Source organism: Opisthorchis viverrini (assembly GCF_000715545.1).
Source record: "Opisthorchis viverrini unplaced genomic scaffold opera_v5_153, whole genome shotgun sequence".
In the NCBI taxonomy this organism is placed as follows: Eukaryota; Metazoa; Platyhelminthes; class Trematoda; order Opisthorchiida; family Opisthorchiidae; genus Opisthorchis; species Opisthorchis viverrini.
The window spans coordinates 193,495-215,877 of record NW_008751810.1 but is presented as its reverse complement, the minus strand read 5'-3'; the positions used below and the strand labels follow the sequence as shown (position 1 = coordinate 215,877).

Sequence of the window (22,383 nt, the reverse complement as noted above, 5' to 3'; positions counted from 1 at the left end):
TAGTTTCTATTTTGCCGGGCGAAATAGATTCCGTGATAAGTTGAAAACCACCAGCAGGTTTTAAGGGAGCTTACCATGACTAGTTAAAATTCAGGATCAAATTTCATGAAATAACTAAAGCGAAACCAGGTCTGTTGTGATAGCTTTTGTCATCCAATCTATTGATTACTCCCGAACGTGTGAACATGTGTGGAACACCAATTTTCCAAACTTTCGGCTGGGTTGCTGCAGGCTATCCACACGAGGATAAAGACGCTTTGTTCCACACACAAGCCAATACTGCCGAAAATCAAAGCGATTCACCAAGAGGTTTCAGCTGACTGACCGATACTCGAACAATTCGAATCTTTTCCAAATGAATTCACACCAGGCAAAGGAATCTGATCAGACTATCTGCTTAGTCAGGAGTCACTCACTCATATTTTGCCATAGGCAAGTCCAGCTGCCACTATTGTGTGCTCCCACTGTGTTGTCTATCTGACTGACCCAGCGGGTAGTTTCTATGGAGGGATTTGTCCCACAGGTGGTATCGAAACACCCTGGTCCTGTCTTTGATTGGCACCTTGATTTATTCACTCATACAGACGCTCCTTGAACTGCGGGTTTCCATCTTGTTGAACAACCATAAATTTTGTTGTTCAGCGGTGATTCTCGCTACGTTACCCATAAAAAATTTCACACCGAAATTCACAGTTGGTTAGACAAATGAAACGTCTCTGTTTAGTACGAACAAGTCAAGTGGCGTCAGACATATTTATTTTCCATGCTTCGACCCCCTTAAGTGTATGCTTTCCACCCTAACGGAAGAATTCACATAAATGTGCATTTTTATGGAATCTTTGAGCAGTGTCATGTTTCTCCAACTAAAAAGAACGCTGTCAGATTCGTGTTTTCACCAGCACTCCATTCCATTCAACTAACTAGTATCGTAAGTCCGATTTAGTTTAACTTAGGATACTCAGCCCGAGGCACAAATAGGTTCATTTGGGAACTAAACTTGGGTGTGTAGTGCACGGATTTTATGACCTTAGGGATATGTTACTTCTCAGCAGAGAGATCTTGGCATCCCCAATGATAGTTGTCTTTAAAGTGGTGGAGCTATATCGCTCCGTATTTCTGAGTTGGGATTAAATCTTTTGCTTCCAGTACTGCTACAGTGACGGTTTCTTTTCCGTTTTATCTTCTGCTTATTCTGCTTTAACTCTCTCAGTAGCCAGTAGTTATAAGGGATTGACCAACAAAGCGACCTATGGGAAATGTTTGGGTAGCCGTTTCCAAACCTCTCTGAAACGAAGCAACTTATACTTGATCGGTGCGAACATCCTTAAGAAAACCACTAACACTAACACCCGGCTTCATAGAGTTCAGATTAGTTCCCAACCACATGAGTTCCTATGATCTCCAGTCTATATGCAGTCCGGCGTTCTATTACATTCAGATTTACTCACTCAAATTTTACATTTTTGCCCTGAGCAGTCACCTTGGCAACGGGTATATGTGCCTTTCTTTCAAACGGTCAAAATTTACATACCACTAGCCAGTACGACCTGAAGCGAAACAACGACTGCCGTATTCTGCGGTTGATTTGTGATTCGTAAGGTACCATCGATTTATGGTATGACACCCAGTTAGTTGTTTTCGTGTTCAGTTGACATTTCACATGCCGCCGTGGCTACGCGTGGGACACTTGTGAACTTATATGGAGCGGTCAGCGGTGAGCGAAACTCGTAAATCCCGCCAGTCTTTTGAAGTAGCAACTGTCTCTCCACTCCACTTAGAACTGTTAGTAATGCCACAGTTCATGAGGCTACAAGACATAAAGCCACATAAGCACAGCAACTGGGCTATGGCAGAAGGTTTGTCCCAACTGATGGTCAGAGAACAGAGTAACATGGTTCATCTCTTGCTTAAAAGTCTCCCATCTCTCATGTAAAATACTACAACAATCGTTTAGAGCGAGGAAAGCCAGACTTTCACCCCCTGAATGAACGCTTATTTTCGGTTCTTGGCTTGGAAATTGTGCACAGAAACCAGACGCATGTTGGTGACCTGGTCCAAAGATTAGTTTCCTCTTTCTTGAGATGCAAGCCATTCAAGTTCCAGGCTTTGTTGTACTCAGCCTAGGTTTCTTCATAACACCTGACTTAGTTTACAAGGCCTGTCTACGTTAACTGACTGAAAGAATTTTTAACACGGAAAGGCTGGAGACACCAAACAGGGATGTGAACTGAAGAAACGATACAGAACGCCAGAATTAATTGTGGGACCAAGCCTATTCAACCCGTTGAAAGTTTCATCCCAACTGTCACCACCGACACATATAAAGTGACTGTAAACCTCCAAGGGGAGACTGAAGCTCACATCCAAACAAATTATGTGCAAACTTGCTTATTTCTTTCATATATGAAGCACCTTAACTGGACGAATCCGTGTTCAAAGATGTGTTCGGTCAGGAGGCGTGTACTGTGTATCAGGTAATTTTTATCGCCCACAGTTCAACGGTGAACTAGAGAAAGAACAACCAAAGCCGCGCTATAAACATCCAACGAAGTGTTTACTCAGTTTCAAATGGCATGGGCAAAACCTATCATTGAGAATCATCACCTGGATATAGGGTTATCTAAGAACACGTGTTTGGATGGTTGGATGGCATTCAACGTGCACCTGATTGATACGAATGGTTAAAAACCAACTACCTTTGCCTAGTTGGTGTAACAATGACGGTTTGTACAGAGCCAAATGCCTTACTGTTTGCGAATTCTGACTGCGATGCCAACCCAGAGAACTGATATTTGCAAACAAAAGTGTGATGATTCACTAGCATGCCACATGAGGGCCTTCTTTTCCAGTTGTAAATATTGCTTGGTTTTCGACCCGTTTCTGTAGCTTTAGAATTATCTAAATGTCCCAGCTTCTATTTCAAGAAAAGTTTTGTAAGCATTCCGGGGGGTGGGGGAAGGTAGACGTAATACACTACTCATAAGGTTACTGAAAATTCTTCCACAGCCCACGACCGGTTTTGCCCTTCTTGGGGTTCATCAGGTAGGCACAGCCTCCAAGTTTCCGTAAACCTTATGTTCTACTTGAACCCAAATTGGACTGTTTTCGAGAAATACACTCATTTGCAAATCAATTTGGTTTTCACGAGAGACTCAACTGTATCTCTCATTTATGGTATTCTACAAATGAACGTGATGCACACAGGCCGTCTCATCTTTTAGTTGACACGATATTCGAGATATCACAGTATATTTTCATAAAGGAAACTACTCACCAGGTTGCTGAAAATTCTTCGACAGCCCACGACCGGTTTCGCCCTTCTTAAGGCACATCAGGTAGGCGCGGCCCCCGTGTTTCCGTCAACCGTATGTTTCACTTAAAACCAAATCGCACTAAATTAGCGAAATGCACTCAGTTGCATACAAATTTGGTTTTGCGAGAGACTCACCTAGTGCTATGAGTTTGGTGGAAACTCGGGGACTGCGCCCACCCGAGAGGAGCTGTCGAAGAATCTTCAGAAACCTTGTGATTAGTGTATTATGTCCATACATGTATCGCGTTATCTCGAATATCGTACCGGCTGAAACATGAGACGGCCTGATGCAGCACATTCAGCTGCTTAAAAGCATCATAAACGAGAGATTCGGCTGGGCTTTAAGTGAGGCTATCGCAAACCCGAATTGGTTTGCAAGTGAGTGTATTTCGCCAAGTGCGTGGGATTATTGTTTGGCAGCGTTTCGCTTTCGACATAAATCTTAATCAGGACAAGACTGAGCCAAATTGAGCGCCGGTTTCCCATTCACGCTCTCCATAGCCGTGGTTCCAGGCATCTGTTTGACTCTCCTCCTCTTCTCAAGCTTGACACGCGGTTGGCTTTGTTACCGATAGGCCGTCTAAGGTAGGACCAACAATCTGTGCCAACTATATGTATCGCTGTTGGCTGTTATACCCTCCCTCAACACATCAGAGTAGTTCACCTGTCCTTCGTCTTCCCAGTATGCGGCTTACCATCCTATGTATCACATATGAGAATATCACACCGGCTACAGACGTGACCAACTACCACTTGTAACTGTTGTTTCATCCGATCGATGTGTCATCAAATAGTACTCAAACCAGTCCCTGTTTATTTGTGATTTACTTGGTGTTCATTGGTAAGCAGCTCAACAGTGGCTGAAATGCAGCTTCTAACAAGAAGCTTGACTCTCGCTTCACAATCTTGACACGCGGTTGACTTTGTTACCGATAGGCCGTTTAAGGTAGGACCAACAATCTGTGCCAACTATATGTATCGCTGTTGGCTGTTATACCCTCCCTCAACACATCAGAGTAGTTCACCTGTCCTTCGTCTTCCCAGTATGCGGCTTACCATCCTATGTATCACATATGAGAATATCACACCGGCTACAGACGTGACCAACTACCACTTGTAACTGTTGTTTCATCCGATCGATGTGTCATCAAATAGTACTCAAACCAGTCCCTGTTTATTTGTGATTTACTTGGTGTTCATTGGTAAGCAGCTCAACAGTGGCTGAAATGCAGCTTCTAACAAGAAGCGACATACTCCCATGCATACGGATGAAGTTAGAGGAACCCAGCGGCTTCCTTTTCATTTCCGTATCCCAGGACTCTTAGTCTACTTGCTCCGTTCCAGTGAAGTCTGAACTCCTCCTCAATCATTTGGTTGGGCATGGATAGGGCTGGCATTTACACTGTCCTCGGATTCCTAATAGGTTCCGAATACACCACGGATTATGTGCTACTTAATGTATGTACGCAAAAGCCGGCTTTTCTGCGCGATGTTCCAATCCGCCAGCCTTGTACTCATTTACATCCCACTTCCCTTTTCAGATCGAAGACCGCGTTCTTCCAGACTCAGCCCGCAGCAGTCCTCTACCTCCATCAGTGTTCAGCCATCCAAGTCCCGGCCCACATTCCTCACCTTCCAGTGCCCACTGTACGCGCCCCTTATCAGTCCTAACCGACTTTTCTTCGTCCTCCGGCAGTCGTGGTCATCCTGACCTGGAGAGATCGACCACTGTCACCTCCATTTCCTACCCAAACGGAATGGACGGCTTCAACCACAGACCCCCAAACGCCTCAATTCACAGTAGTGAATCACACTCCCCCAATCCTCTCACGAGAATCACACACAAACATTCAAATTCCCAAATGAATACACCGACCACAACCCCAGCGACAGATTCCATCAATCAACCACGATCTCCGTGCAATCCAGATAATATCTGTCGACTTAAATCTGCTAATGGCTACTGCAACTCTTCCAGTCCCTCTCCTAGCATCCCGCTGCAATGTTCCATCGCATCCAGCACACCGACAATGAAACCCACACATCGTGGAATTGGTGTGAATACAACCTTAGACAGTTGTAAGGGTACGATAACTGAGCCGGATTTACTGGGTCCGTGTGAGCCAGGAACTACCATATGCTTGAATGGAATTGTGTGGCTAGAGACTACGACTGGTAAGTGGATATTTTAGGCCGCAACGTTTTTTTTAATTTCTGGCAATAATCTTGCTCTCTTACGTACGTACCTCCACAGCCACATTAATTCAAAAATGTACACAGTTTTCACTGAGACTTGCACTGAGGAATTTGTCGACTGTACTTATCCGGTTAGAAATGAGTCAACATTGGGTTTCATCGGAATTCACATTTTTGCAGTGTGCCAGTTCCCGAGGCGCATCAGATCAGTCTTCAAATTTGACTCGAAATTATGTGTTCCTGATGGAACGGTGATTTCGCTATGCGTCATTCATGTGTTATCTAAAGTTAGTGGTACTGATCAGCTGATGTGACGCAAGGCGATCACTTCTATGGGCTATGCCCTACTCATAACAAAAGAGATATCACGTGTGGCAGCCCTATCGTTTTTTCGCTCAAGCCAATAAACAACCTGTTAGCTGATTTAATACTGATAAAAAAGGTTTATTTAAGAATTGTGGGGTTACCAGTTGCACTAGAACCGTTAGGGTCAGCCATTTTGTTATTGATTTACATAAGAAAAAGCCTAATGCTTACAGGGTTTGAATCTCCAATCATATTGGACCCAGCGAGTGAGGAAAGCCTCCCCACAGCTCTCGTATCATGTTTAAAATAAAACCACTGTTTGGGCTCGTCCACCTGATAACCAAACGACAAACTAGACGTGTGCCCGCGTACGCGCAATACAGTCGAAAATACAGAGTCGTTAGATGGGATTCGTATCTACAACCACTCGTCCTTCTGCTCGCTGATAGGCATCAACTTCTAGACTAGTTTGGTCACACTAATGGCATTGACAGATGTCAAGTGTTGATTCAGTAGGCAGAGGCCTGGCGGAACCTGAGTGCACGTGTGGGACGTAGGGCAGAGTCTACGGTAGCTCAGTTGGTAGGCCGCTACCCGGTAAACAAAGGGTCGCGGGTTGTTGTCCCGTTTAAAAACTGTCATTTCGTTTGCACTACGAGTACTCAGTTCGTGTTCAAGGTCTCTCAAATCCGTGTTTCTTCCGTATCAGATGATGTTTATCAGAACAATTCACTTCGTTTCCAGGAGCTAGTTCCTCATCCGACGTCAATTTTCGCACATCTGCCTGTAAGTATTCATGGGAAATATGGTGTGCACATCGTGGTATAGAACAAGTATATCGTACGCACATTTGCAAATCCTCTAGGAAACATTCTAGCTATGCCTGAAGTATTTTGAAGTAAACTCGAGTTTCATAGTAAACCAAGTTACATTAATCAAATGACCGGTCAATAAACTTGATTTCCCCTACCGACGAAAGCTAATCAGATTGGTTCAATAAAACTTGTTGTCCCGCTGTTGCGACCAAAAACAACAAACTGCTGTGTAGAAAATACTTCAGGTGTTTGGTGGGGGGGACGATCAGTAGTCTGCCGGAATCGACCGACTACGCTAAATCACCTTCTGAGCTTACTGACCCAAAGATCATCCGAAAATTATCTCATTGTTCTCAAGCATGAAATGGGTGTGGTCACACCGTGCTAAATGAGGCATCCGAGAGCGCAAAAAAAGCTCTCCACTGCATGTTCCGTTTTTCTCATTCGACTGTAGTGAGAAGGCGTTACCATGACGACCAAAAGGAACACGTACCCCAATCTAAGTTCTTACCAGACTTGCAACTGATTTAGAGTGAGCTCAAAGCTTGACACACTGCAACTATGGTAGATTAGCTATGCAGCTACCATGGCAACACCGAGTGAACAAAAAACATGTTACGGATTAGATCGGAATGTCTTGGCCTTCTCACGTCAAATCAAGTGATAACCAATTAGGAATTTCATGAAAAAACACATTGACGCATTCGATTTTGTTCCGTTGTTATTTGTTTGTTAAGGAGATTCTAGATTTGACTCTCTCAGCTGTTTAGTCCTTGTGATACCATCTTATTGTTTAAGAGTCTTGTGATGCCATTTCGTAATGCAAGCGTCTGTACCATTGTATCGTGTCTAAGTATGTCGAGCCATACATGGTACAATGAGATACAATCGCCCCCAAATGACAAACACGTCACTGGTTCGAACAACTTACTCTCGTTCAGGCCCTTTTTTGTATTCTTGTGGAAAATGCTGATAGGGAGTTTTTTGATAGCGTGAAGGCTGAGCTCCGAATACTTGCATCGCTTACTGTTTGGTCCAGGCACTCAACTACCGTTTTTTGGCAACAAAATTGGCATTCCATGATAAACACTGAATTAATTTCTACGAGTACGAGCCACAACTAAATGTTCTTGCAACTACAATTGCCACTTTACTTATCAGCCGACTTTCCATTTCCCTATTGTTGTTGTTGGATGTCCAACAATTGAGGACTCTGATTAAAATCAACTGCCTTCCACTGTCCTATCTCTTCGCACCCAACAACAACCGACAAATTCAAGTAGCTTACGATGAACCCCTCTATCTCCAGTTGGCTTTTATCATTCCGACGTTCGAATTTTACTTTAGACTGGACGGTTCAGATGTATTCTGGCTATACTCTGGGAAGATGGTATAATAGGTCAAAGTTATTTTTCATAAAGGAGACTACTCACAAACACCGATAAGCAGACACCTATTCGTGCAATTTGATTTCAAGTAGAAATAAAGTTGACGGAAACTCGTGGACTGCGCCTACCTGATGAGCCCCAAGAAGGGCGAAACCGGTCGTGAGCTGTCGAAGAGTTTTCAGCAACCTGGTGAGTAGTTTCCTTTATGAAAATATACTGCGATATCTCAAATATCGTGCCAACTGAATCATGAGGCGGCCTGTGTGCAACACATTCAGTTGTAGAATATCATAAACGAGAGGATACAGTTGAGTCTCTCGTGGAAACCAAATTAATTTGCAAATGAGTGTATTTCTCAAGAAGGTCGAAGTTTTGTTGATTTCATGGTGAGATGATATCCCAATGTCTGACCGGCGGGGTTGTCATGATGGTCCGACAACCCTACACAGTCAATCCAACAGAATTGAATGACATCGGTTATGGACCTGCACTTCTAAATCTTTGGCAGTTTCGTTAAGCTCAGCAAGTCATTTTTCCATGGAGAACGACTGAAACTATTCACCATGGTAGTTCCCATGTAGCGTCCAAATTCAGGACGTTCTGAACGGTAGAACTGCTGTGCAACTATGCAAGAAACTAAGACACTAAGGTGCGTTTGATTACATGTGGTGCTGTTTTTTGGAGTCCATTATTAAAAAAAACAACTGAACACAAGTTGCGCCATTTAGGAATTTTACGCTGTAGTCTACACACAAACAAACCTCTCCAGACGAAAAAACCCATTTGTGTACCTTTGAAAGGGATGAATCATTCCATCTTTGACCGCTTCACTGAACACGAGCACATTCTCCAAGCAAGCGATTTTTTATATCTTCTTGGCGTGTTTCTCCACTGCTAGAAAACGGTAAACAGCGTTCCAGTATACCGACAAACAATAGTCTGTGACGTAACACATGAACGTGTGCGTGTGCGCGCGGTTGTTAGGTTTTCCAGATGTGGTCATTCTGGTTTGAGCACGTTTCCCTCCTACACTCCCTGTTCTTGATATTGTTCTAAATCATACATTACGTTTAATATCGCAATCGAATTATCTATCTAGTAGCGATGAAATCGGGGAAGAGGGGCTAAGCCAATAGATGTAGATTTTCGAAAGTTGTCTCTCAGACGGTTGACCAATAAGGGAGCGTTCTGAGCAAGAAAGTACAGCGGTACTTCAAGCAGGCTTAGTTAACTTGGGGTCTCTTACTTTAAATCACACTACTAAGCTCATCCTGCCACACTTCGGACAAGTTTCAATTCTTGAACTTTCGGGTAGTCAAAAAGGTTGAAATCAAACTGCGCGACCTTTAATAAAATAAGTCAGCCGGTTCCAGAATACCCCAGCCCCCGTTTTTTGTCGCTTGACACTTCTGGCAACGCTGATTCAAAAGACAAAGACATGGTAATCAAGGTTGCTTCGAATGAATTTTTCCATTTATACGTCAAAAATTCTTATGATACTACTGAAATTATTTTGGTAGCAAATGAGGCTTATCTGCTCCGTCTTTTGCTTTCTAGCTTCCGGTTTAAGAAGTTCAACTCACGTCGGTGTTTGTATGAAGAGTTTTCGCGTCTAAACTTCGAATTTAGGAGTTTTGAAGGCACCATAGGAATTCTTTGTGTTCCAGATATGAAGATAATTTGGTAATTGTAGAGAAACCTTAAAATTCGCGTGCGTTCCGATGTATACCATGGTATAGGCACTGTCGGGATGAGGGTGAGCCCGACATCTCTGTCGACACGTCTGTATAAAGTGATGGCGGTGTTCGAAGTGGGATAAAGAAAACTGGAAATTTAAATGGATACTTTCGTGTTAAATAGGGTTCTCAATTTCTCCCACATCTTATGAGTAACTAATAAGGATCTGCGTTTGGACAGCCTACTTGTACAGGGCAGGCTCACCAAAAATACTTTCAGAATGTGTTGATTGCACATCGGTTCATCAGGCTGGTCATCTCCAATCCTTCACAAAGTTGAAAAACCACTGTTTTTGACACCACAGATTTAAACTGCCATGTCTTCACAAGCAGGTAAAATGGTCGGAGTGATTTTCCCACGGTTAATTGAAAAATGTGTCTCACAAGCGCAAAGCTAAGCACACATTCGGATCACACACAAAAATGACCCAGCATGCGTCCAACTTCACACTGTTGGCTCGTTCTCATCGCTGTTCACTCGGGCCCTCAGTCAAGCACCATGGGCCACAGCCACTGGCCCATCAGGACTTCGCAGGCTTCTGGTGTTTCACACGTCCTAAAGCTGGTTACTAGACCAGTTTCCGCTTTTGGGTGCGTTCGCAGCGTGCGTGATTAGTTGGTGCCATCGAGCGAAAGACCAAAGCGGTCCCGTTTTTCAACGATTTGTCTGTTTGTGCGGTTCTGTTGTAATTCTGTTGCTCTTACAGTAGATATGCCTATACTCAAAAACACTGGAGATCCCCTGAAGGCCGTCAGCAACGGTTCTTTCTAGAAGCATTTCGGGCTGCAACAACTTTGCAGCCTGTCACGCCTGGAAGAACCAATCGTCTAGGCTATCAGGTTGCATTACAAGATTGTAGTTTATAGGAACGAGAGATTCGCTTGAGTCTTTCGTGAAAACCAAATTGATTTGCAAATGAGTGTATTTCTCGAAAACAGTCCAATTTAGATTCAAGTAGAACATAAGGTTGACGGAAACTAGGGGACTGCGCCTACCTGACGGGCCCCAAGAAGGGCGAAACCGGTCGTGGGCTATCGAAGGGTTTTCAGCAACCTTGTGAGTAGTTTCCTTTATTGTAGTTGATAATTTTATTGATCTGCGGATGGCCTTAAAACAGCATGTTTTTTCTCGCGGTTATTTTGTGATAAGGTATGTCGGGGTAACTTTTCACCTTATTTCGACTGATTAGGATAACTGTCAACCTCCCACTGTTATGGTCGCTGTTTTGAATGGCTGGGATAAGGACTACGATAATGCCAGCCTTCCAACACATTCTAGAATGCCCTGGATAATCTCGAAGTTGTGCTGTGACTATTATCCTCATCCTGTTTGTCTACACGATGGGCACTAAATTGCATTATATGTAGGTCAGTAATTATTAATCAATGTCCTTTTCGGAACTCTCTGGAACGCATTTGGTAGTTATCGAGCCCCCACCTCCTGCACCGAAAAAAGGTTAAAAGTACCACCATCAGTAGCACATGTGTATTCATGATGCATTCGCTAATTATTCATTGTGTTCCGTTCATATATTGCCGAATGAAACCAATGGCTTGCAACATGCGAAAACCACTAGCAATATATTGAATACTGTCGCGTCGCAATTCGTGCTTAGTAATCGTGTTTGTTGATGCAACTGGTATTGTTCACAATCCATAGTAATGAAGACGGCGGTATTCCCCACACATGGCGCCGAGTAGATCATCGAGTCTCGTCCGAAACAGGCTAAGAAATGCTCCTCAGTACTGCAGCGTATGATACAAGTATAAGGAACATTGTTTCATTAAATAGGGAAATATTTTTAAGACAGTATCACTCAATTCATCTTTGACAAATGGGATCTCAAGTTGAATTCTTTGTCGCGTCACCATCCGCTTCTGTATTAATCTCCGAAAGGTTCCAGGTAAAAAAAGCTACAGAGCCATATTTATTCATATATGGTCGATATAAGCGGCTATTCCGAATGAAGTCATGTTTTAAGGGAGTTTCTTGTGAAACCCGAACTTGATGAAACTTGAAATTTGCTGTCTTTCTGCTTCAGATAGAATGAACTCACACAGAAGGTACTAACCACGACCAACTTCATCAAGTGATTTGAAAATCCATCCATAATAGCATAGTTCCTGCCGTTCGAGGGAGGGACTTGCTGTGTAATTTTGTTCCTATCTTCGGAAAACAAAACCACTGTCATTTTTCAGTCAACCAAAACTAGACCACCAGGATCCGGAGACCAGCCAGTAGAACAAAGTTGTACCAGAATACCACACGAGCATCAGTTTACGGGTCGTTGATTCGCATCCATACATGGCTAGCTCTGATTAGAAACTATCCTACTATACACAAGTTACACTGTGGCCCGTTATTTAACAATCGCGAAAGCAAGATTATCCTATCACATTCATTCAACTTGGTGGCATTTCACCTCATTTAAGTTGGTTAATTAGCATTCACGAAGAGTTTTCAGCCCAACCCCATGAGTGGTGTTTCTCCAAACTAATTAGTATCTTCACTCTTTCGCTTGACTGATCAAGAACCTGTGTAGCGCATTAGAACACATTGGTACATTCAAGACAAAAGCCCATTCTAAAGATCTTTTGCTGTCCCAACTATGGTCCAGTTAGTTGATACGTTCTTGGCTACTTCGATTTGTGTCACGTTTGGGTTTCTGTAAAATCCTCCCCTCCTCACACTTGTGTGGGTCCAGCAGCGTTCCATCTGTATCCATTCCTTTACAGAAACGACATACCATGGGAGATATAGACGATGAGATTTATAAAACCGTAGTAAATAGCTGTGTAGAACAATCGTGCTCATGTATGGATGAGGAATCAGTGTTTCCTATTACGACGGAACATGAAGTGGTTCCTTGTGTGGAGATAGTATCCCCTGGAGACAGTCCTGTCAGAAGGGCATAACTTCGATGTACATGAATTGGAGATACAGCAGGTGATCACCTGGGGGAGCCGTTCTAACTTGAGAACAGTTGCTTGCCTAAAATGAATTTGTTAGAGATGTTCCACGGAAAAAATTTAAACAATCAAGTCCAACGAACCAAATGACATGTTTACTTTTCGAGAGAGGCACTTTTCTTCACACAATCAATCTTTATTCAAACATTTGAGTCCTTGTTTCATTTTCCTCTGAGTCTTAATTTCTTCGGCGCGTGTCGTTAAGACACACAGCCTTATTAAGTCTTCCAATAAAGGTCGAACGGGTTCATTGAAAGACGGTCGATAAGATCACCCTAATGCAGAATAGCAGTTCTAGCCAATGAGACTACCGTAGACCACAAACTGAACATTAGTTGTCTTACTCAGAATGGGTTCAACCAATCTGCTTAAGATTAGGCAGGGTGCGAATTTGGGTCAAGTCCATAGATGAGAATTTCAGTCATCCGTTCGCTTCACATCTTGGTGAGTGGAACTCTCCGGAAGTATTTTCTGTTAGATTACTGGAAGATTTTGAAAGCTGGAGAATTCAGTTGCAAAGTTGGCAAGTTTCTTCAGCGAATGCTTACTTACGATATAACAAACAGGATACAGATAGTCATTAAGGTGTTGCCCAGATGGAGATTCTTTTGAGACAGAGTACTGAAGCGTCCCACACAGTGTGTCAGTGATTTTTAGAGGGACTATCACGGCCTACGGTGAATACTGCTCGGTAACAACTGAATGAGCCAATATTTTGTGTAGACGTAACACACAACTCACAACACTAATATTCAGGCTTCGCCTAGGAATGAACAGATTCGTCCTAAACTACATCGACACGTAATACGGCAATAACTGTTTCTATTTTCTTTCCCATCTTGGTCCGGCTTGTGTAGTAAACGTCACGACTAAGCTCATTAACTACGTTTAATCTTCGATCGCTATTTTCAGGACACGCTGTCAGGTTGTAACCGTCCGTTAAACCTTCTGCCGAAACAGAACTCGGCAGTGGGCAAGACTAAATCGATTAGTTTCATTCACATGCTGTGGGCTACCGTCGCCGGTTTGTTTGTTTCCGTCAGTAAGGTAACCCGGATTGTTTTTCAACAGCATTAAGTAGTCGCCTTTGTGTCTTTCCAATAATTTACTAAAATTCACATTGATTTGTCGTTATTTTTCGGTGAAGTTGGTTTGGACTGCCTGCAATTGCAGGACATTTTATGCCGTGTCACAGAAAGGTGTGGTGTGTTATTCAGCCCGACTGTTCGTTCTTAGGATTATTCTTCAACAGACAGTTAACTGGTGCAGTCTTTTCTAGACTGCTCTAGAAGACAGAACATGAGTGGACAAAATATGCAACTTCATTGTAGACGGTAATATGGACTTCTTTCCCGAGAAGATATTCTTTCGAATCTGTCAATTCCACCTTTGAAACGAAGAAGTAGATTTCACTGACCTGCTGGAACAGTGTCCAGATAGCTTTGAACTTTTGTACAACATTGATCCAAAACCAGTTCATCATATAAGCTTTGGAGAGGGATTGGTGTCTTGGGTCTCTTTTCTATCTACTCATGAGAACACAAGCTGGAGTTACATGAAGCAAATTCCCTAACCCCAGTTTTACTCAGTTTGTGATGCCTCGCGCCTGGCAAACTGTTGATTCTGTCTAGAGGTATGTTCGAACGGAAGGCTCAATCCTATTATTAATCTTGTCAACAAGGCTCGTCCGCTAGAGTGAATTCCGAGCCAACTGGGTCTTTATACTACGAACTAAACTGACAACTATGCTGAATATGGCCGCAATTTCCCTCAGATATTTAGGTTTCTTGTCTTTCCTTCATTTCAGTGAAAAATAACCTCCCGTTTTGTCATTTTCGGTCCTGCAGTAGCTACTGACAACATACACGGATAAACGGTACATGTCCCGTGTGTGCTTTCCTTTAGGCACAAAAAAAACTAGTTGCATTTTCGAGTCAATTTATGCTCGCAATTTGCGGTAGAAATCAGCTGACTAGGAGATAATAGTGCGGCCGAATGCGGACAGTCGCCAAAGGAATGAATACTTTTGACTGTATCGATGATCATGTGATCGGAAACCACTCTACAAACAATGGTGTGATATCCACGTAACAGACATCTTTGTTCGCTGCAACTAGTATACACAAAGACAACTATACAAAACCTATCAACTGATCTGGATTGGATAAACACCATATAAACGGATAGACAGCCAGTCCCGTTCACTTTTCACTCAAGCTGCTGAGCGCTGCCAACAGAGTTTTAGGACATAGTTTTGACGATAGATAGAGAGGGAGAGAGAGAGAGAGCAGGTAAACAGACAAACAACAAGCACACACGCTGCAGGCCATCGACAAACAATAGCTGCAACAGTTACGGGACAGTAAGATTGGTGACCTGGTCTTTCGTTGTGGTTCAAATCGGGGAGTAAAAACAGTTCCTCCAACAATAAAAACCGGAAAGTGACAGATTACTAAATGAATTTAGCACAAATTAGTTACTTTTTGCACGACAAACAACTATACAAAACCTATCAACTGATCTGGATTGGATAAACACCATATAAACGGATAGACAGCCAGTCCCGTTCACTTTTCACTCAAGCTGCTGAGCGCTGCCAACAGAGTTTTAGGACATAGTTTTGACGATAGAATAGAGAGGGGAGAGAGAGAGAGCAGGTAAACAGACAAACAACAAGCACACACGCTGCAGGCCATCGACAAACAATAGCTGCAACAGTTACGGGACAGTAAGATTGGTGACCTGGTCTTTCGTTGTGGTTCAAATCGGGGAGTAAAAACAGTTCCTCCAACAATAAAAACCGGAAAGTGACAGATTACTAAATGAATTTAGCACAAATTAGTTACTTTTTGCACGACAAACAAACTTTCTTCCAGCTGCTGATGTAACTTTTGCTAACTGCGAAACAAAGGACACTAAACGCTGTAAATTATCGCAAGATATGGACTGAGAAACAACTGCGGGCTGTCCAGATGTAAGAAAAATAAAAAGGATAGAGGGTATTTATGTAGATCAACCCCTAATTAGGACCTCAGCTTAATCCCTTTCCCAAGCTCAAGGAAACACTGCTTAATTCTATCATTATTTTTTCAGTATGGTATCGCACTATGTGCCGTCTGGATAACTTTCATAGTGTAGTGGTTTGTGGTTGAAGTTCGACCTCAACATCAAAACGGATCATGTTTACTGTGCTGATCAGTAGTCCCCCTTCCAAACAGACACACTGAAAGATTACTGCGAGGAACCTGTGCACCGAACTTCACCGCGCGACGAACCTACTCACCAATATCCTACCACTTTGTTCCACAGGTTTTAGTAATGGCTTCCACTGAATCATTGAGTTCGGAACAAGGTTTCAGATGGCCATTTTTTAGGACAGTTCCAACGAATGGGATACACAAAGAACGGTCTCACTTCTGCTGAAGTAGACACATCTGCGAGCAAATATGAGGCTGGGAGCAGTAGGCATAGAAATGAACTGTGGATTGTATGTGGTTTAGGAGCGCCATTCACAGTGAAAACGCGTGAGTCGTGACTGAAACGAACTACGTATCCGAAGGTGATCATATCAATCTTACGGAAATCAAGGCATACTAGAAAGCTAGTTCGTGCGTCAGTCTATTGGGGTGCCTACTTGAGTTATGTGAAGATCTTTGCTCCTGATATTCCGTAACAGAACCATTAATTGTAGATTCGCAACCAACAATGGAGTTAGATACTCATTATCATACTATTCAATTGAAAATACCGAAAAAATCAGATCTCATGGTCCTGGGAACATCACATAACGGTTATGGTTGGTTTAGTTTGTGTCCATCTAACTTTCGTCCGGACGTTACTTCTCTTGGCGCTCTCTAACCCTTCTGGTGCATCCATGCGACAAAGGGGAAACAATGAACTCGAGTTTCACTTTCAATCTAGCTCACCAACAGCGAATGTCTTTGGCTACGCAATGATTTGAACGCCAGAAGTTTGAAGTGCGACGCGAGTGTTCGCACACAATGAATGCATATGAATTATCGCGCTCCGCAATTAAACAGGTGTGGTCTACCCGACTGACGCTGGGCGGGTAATGATTGGACGGACCTTTAGTCCAATGCGTCATTGCTTTCGTGTAGGTAAACTAGAATCTTGGCACCAAGAAAGGAGCCGAAGAGTTCAGTTGTGGATACAAACATGGCAAATCTCACAACCAGCCATGAGCAAGTATTTTAGAGGATTCCGTTTTTTCAGAGAACGCTGGAGTTCCTTCCACGGTTTAAGACATTGTCCCGTCTTTCCAACGTTTGGTCATTCACATAACAGACACAGAATCGCATTTGCATTATGTTCTGCCCTCAGACTGTCCGACTGGCATGAACGCAAAACATGGCCTGCAAACAAGACTTTTATAAAAGTTCAAAAAAGACCTAGGTTCACGATAAACCAATTATGGTCGTATAGCTTGGCTTAAAGTCAATCGATAATCCCTCCTTCTTCTGCCATGTCGGTCATGTCTGAAGCTATAAATGATGGTTCTCGAGAAGGAATCATTTATCCTCCCATTCGGTAGCAGCTAACTTCCAACAAAGAATGGTGATTGAGTAGCCTTTCTGTGAGTAGGAACGGGCTCATGACGCTGTTCTGAAAACCGGAGGAACTGACGGATGATCTCAGAATTTTTAGGTGAGCAAACCAACTGCTTCTTTATCTCATCATCAGGCTCGAAATGACTTGTGGTTCCCAAAAGTTCTGTGCACGTCTGCTCGTCAGCCGTATTTTTTCGGAGTCGCAATATCGCGTTCAGCTCCGAGGCGACTGCTTCCAGTCCCCCATCTAAGTTCAGGCTAATTTAATCAGTTTTTTCAACAGATCCATCTTGAATAACAGGTAATCCAGAATTCATCAGGCCTCCACCTGAACTTTCGTTACGATTGCACCTGCTACACATACATCTGTGTGCATACACCTGCGATGAATCAAGAACTTTAGCTTAACGTGCAGTCGTTCTGGACTTTGGACTTTAAGAAACAGCATAGTTCTATGGTGTAGACCATTTGTCACCACATCTGGTCATCAAATGTTCAGCGTGGACACGGTCGTACAAAACATGCAAGAAAACAGTCTTATGTAGAACCTAGCTCAAAGCCACTTAACACAATATGCTAAATATTCAGTCAACAAACGGAATTCAACTTTGTCGGATGAAGACTGAAGCCAGCACCGATAAATGAAGAAGCCGATGAGAAGCTCAACTGATGTGATTCAATGTGATGAGCATAAAAGTTCTTCCTACGGATAAGGAAAGGGAGGATAAAATACTTTCTGTAGTAATACTCCGAGGAGATTAATGAAAATCATCAGCATGCAATGACAAAAATCATCACACGGTTTGGAAGTTCAGTGAAACTACTAGCTAGTGTTTATATTTTCTAGTAAACAATTTTTTCTGGTTCTGCTGAATGTCTCCGAGGTATATTATCAGGTATTCTGAAGCTGATCACTATCTGAAACGTGCTTGCTTCCTAACGAAGTCTCGGTAGTTTGCAGATTTCACGTGACTGCCTATCTTTTTCTGACTACCAGTCAAAACAAATAAATCGTTCGGCTGTAACATCCTTTCGGCGCCTAGCTGTCATGCTACTCGAAGGAAGCACGAGGGCTAAGTCGGGTTGAACCACGGCCCTTCCCGGGAAGAAATCCGCGATCGAACCACCGAGCCATCTTGTCTTGAGTAGTGAGATGAAACGTTTATTGTGATGATAAACAAAGGGAGATCCAGTAACGTAAATGGAGGCCCTAATCTCCAGACTTGTTCACTCGACTGCTGAGTGTTTCCTACTGGTAAAAGCAGGACTTTTACGTTGTCACTATTGTGATCCACAATCCAAGTAAAATTTCGCTAACAGACGATTGTGTGATGCGTCAAACTGCGTGCGAATCGTACTTTGCAAAAACTGGTAGTGGTCAAGCCACCTTGCTATCCAGTGTTTTTGCCATCCTAGGCCACCGAATTTCTTCGGGCGATGTGATACTGGAGGGGACTGGTGGACTTTCGAACCGGAAAGCATCCATGCCATATACTGTACATGGCGCGATCATGAAGGCCTTGGTGCACACACAGCCACACCAAAGGTTCACCAGAAAATCTGGGCTCCAGCCTATGATATGCGAGTTCTTGTTAATCAAAGGGATTTGGCATGTGTTCTTTAGATGGTAGCTAAGGCTAACCAATTGATGGACCTGTCTTTGCATGTGGTTTTTCACCAGCTACGCCAGTCAGTTCCATTTACTTAACCCCATTAGACTTGCGGAAAATGAAGGAGCTTCTTTTCGGCGATAAGATCAGTTACGCGGGTGGCGTTTACCACGATTGTCTAAGAAATGAAACCGTTGGTGTCTTTTTTACACTCACGAACGATTTCCTCGCAACGTTATGAGGGGAAATACAGGAAAGTGAGCTCTGTTTACGGAGTGAGTCTTTCACACTTCACTTACATTGTGTTCAATTGTCTTTGGACCGTTCTCTATAGTTGAATGATTTTACACATGGCGAACAGGGTCATATAAGAAGGCCATGTTAAGATTGAGTAATTCTGCACGATGGTGGCATAATTCCCACCGCAAACCACCTGTTCTCCGTAGCCTTTCTGCTTGATTGTAATGACATTGAAAAAACTGTACGCTACTAAACAGCCTCCTTATAATAACTCGGCTTACAGTAGTCTCGCAATGAATTGTTTCCGGATTTGACGTTCCGGTTGTAGTAGCCCGCTGGGGCAGTGTCCGCGGATGTAGAGTGATCCGTCAACAGAGATCCAGCAAAGCGAAGACAGTCCATAACAAGTATGAACTAAATTTCCATAGAATCTCGGCCAACTGAAGCTTCATAGAGGGTGCACATACCCTCGAACTCCTAAAAAGCTTGATGAATCTATTTTCAAAAACATGAGAAAAATCAAAAGGACAATTCTGAACATTCGCATCACTCCCAGTGAGTTTTTTAAGCTCCGTCTTTCAACCTCACAAAAACCCTACCGCTCGTTGATTTTTTGTCAATGAGCCAGGACACGATTTTTACCGTAGCTACCTTGCGATGCCGGTATACTGCCTAGCTTTTGATCAGATATTCATACGCCTCACGTACTGTGCAGCGTTCCGCTTTGCTGATTTCGCATCAACTACTCACGTACCTACTGCAATACACCGTATTTGAACCAGCTTTTATACCTTGCGTCGTACTGAAATTGCTCATACAAAGTACAAGTAAAATAGTGTGTATGTGGAAGCATTTATACCATTCTGAACGAATGATCACCTCTTTCTTTTTACGGGGAGAGCAACCTTCCGATAAGGGCAACGTTGATTGACCCTTTGACACTAATTTTACGGGGTGTAGATCTTCTGGAACCTGTATTCATATCAGTTTCGCCTAGACGATCCTCCCCTTCCTATCTTTAATTTTTACTATCTGGAACCTTATTCATATCAGTTTCGCCTAGACGATCCTCCCCTTCCTATCTTTAATTTTTACTACTCTGCGATGCACATCCTCAGCTATACCGGTATTTAAAGCCATGACTTCCGACACGCCACTATCTCAGCAGCTAACACTGGAAGAACCTAGATCACTATGCTTGATTCAGCAAACGTTTTCACTGTTGACCGATTTGTTCAGTGACCAACTAAGACTCTTGATTGTGTGGATGGTCAAAACCTAAAAGGCAATTTCGGGTAGCCGCAGGATCCGTGAAACTTACTTTCATATCACCTCTCCTAGAACAGAAGATTCCTGTTTGACTCTCCCCATTGTTTCTTCTGAAGAAAACAACTAGAAATTGAATAAAGACAGACCTTTTTAATGGATGGATCATTTGAAATGGATATCTTATCCACAGTAACGAAAATGAAGCCATGAACTGGAGGGACAAAACTTACCTTGAAAATGTTCGCACATGAGGATGATAGACTCCAGTGAGTTAGAGAAGTTTGGTTCAGAAATGCCAAAAATAATCAATACCTTATGTATTTTTGATGTCGAGGCATGGGTGTAATTTTCATATGGCGCTCCGAAAAGATTCCACATATGATTTGATAGGGATTGTAAAGTTCCTTGTTGAGACTATTAGGATGTTTCGCTATCAAGTTAAAGTGGTTCAGGTTGTTTTGGAACTCTAACACGAACTTCGAATCTTTCTGAACATACCACGTTAACATGAAGCCACTGCGATATTTCTTTAGAAACACTTCAGGATTCTCATCGTTGAACGGCGCTCTTAGGAAGAAAGCAAATCCTGGTTAAAATACCATCGCCTTAACGCCGAGGCTGGCTGAAGACTATCACTAATAGGACTGTGATGATCGAAGCTTCGAGGTGGGTATGGACGAAGCATTCTTTACAAAGGAAACAGGATACTCAATTCCTGTGAAACGGGATTCAAGTACATTAGAACAGATTCGAGTGTTTGCTTGTAAGCGACTAGGATAATTCGTTTACTTTCTTAGTTTAAGTGATGTTTCCAGGTTCGGTTTTCTTGTTCATAAGGATTTTTTTCTGCCTAAATCAAAGGGAGACGTATTTTTTCTTAGAGGACGCTACTCGTCAGGATGCCGAAAAATGTCAACAGTCGTTTCGCACTTCTTGGGGCTTGTCAGGTAGACGCAGTCTTCGAGTTTCGGTCAACTGGATGTTCTAAAAGAACAACGAATTTTATGCACTTGGCAAAATACGGTCATTTGCAAAGTTAGTTGGTTTTGACGAGAGACGCAAATGGATTTCACTCTTGTGCTTCAATGTAGACTTAAATCTCTCTCCTGTACAGCCCGGGATTGGAATGGATGGAAGTCTCCTACGTTATCATCGATTAACGAGCCTCGTTGGATGATCAGAGCAGTGAGATGCTGGCAGGCTATGATAGTCATTTTTGTTTTCAACCATGAGCGGACATATGTAGAATGCGATCCCTGTTGGAATTGCTCTTCCAATTTAGTTACGTCTAATTTACTATTTGGGATACAAAAGCGAATCCTGTATGATGGATCATCGAGCTGTACTCTGTTAAGAGTGTCCGATAGGAGATTGTGTACAAATCTGTCGAGCGGGGGAACATTCTAATCCATCTGTTGATAGCGAAGAAACCAAATCCCATAGTTTCTCCCTGAAACACACAGATGACGTTCGCCAATTCATATATATATATATATATATATATATATATATATATATATATATATATATATATATATATATATATATATATATATATATATATATATATATATATATATATATATATATATATATATATATATATATATATATATATATATATATATATATATATATATATATATATATATATATATATATATATATATATATATATATATATATATATATATATATATATATATATATATATATATATATATATATATATATATATATATATATATATATATATATATATATATATATATATATATATATATATATATATATATATATATATATATATATATATATATATATATATATATATATATATATATATATATATATATATATATATATATATATATATATATATATATATATATATATATATATATATATATATGAATTGGCGAACGTCATCTGTGTGTGTCAGGGAGAAAATATGGGTTTTGTTTTCTTCTCT

General features: G+C 42.1%; 1 protein-coding gene across 1 annotated transcript in view; it reads left to right on the top strand.

Annotated features, from left to right (window-relative positions):
- T265_06978 (hypothetical protein) overlaps positions 1 to 22,383 on the top strand; it is a gene marked incomplete at both ends in the record, with an annotated part of 87,940 nt that overhangs the window by 15,002 nt on the left and 50,555 nt on the right. Inside the window, 2 exons of the mRNA XM_009172395.1 lie at positions 4,855 to 5,488; positions 16,099 to 16,248. Of these exons, the coding sequence (XP_009170659.1) occupies positions 4,855 to 5,488; positions 16,099 to 16,248 (784 nt within the window). The remainder of the gene's footprint in view (positions 1 to 4,854; positions 5,489 to 16,098; positions 16,249 to 22,383) is intronic.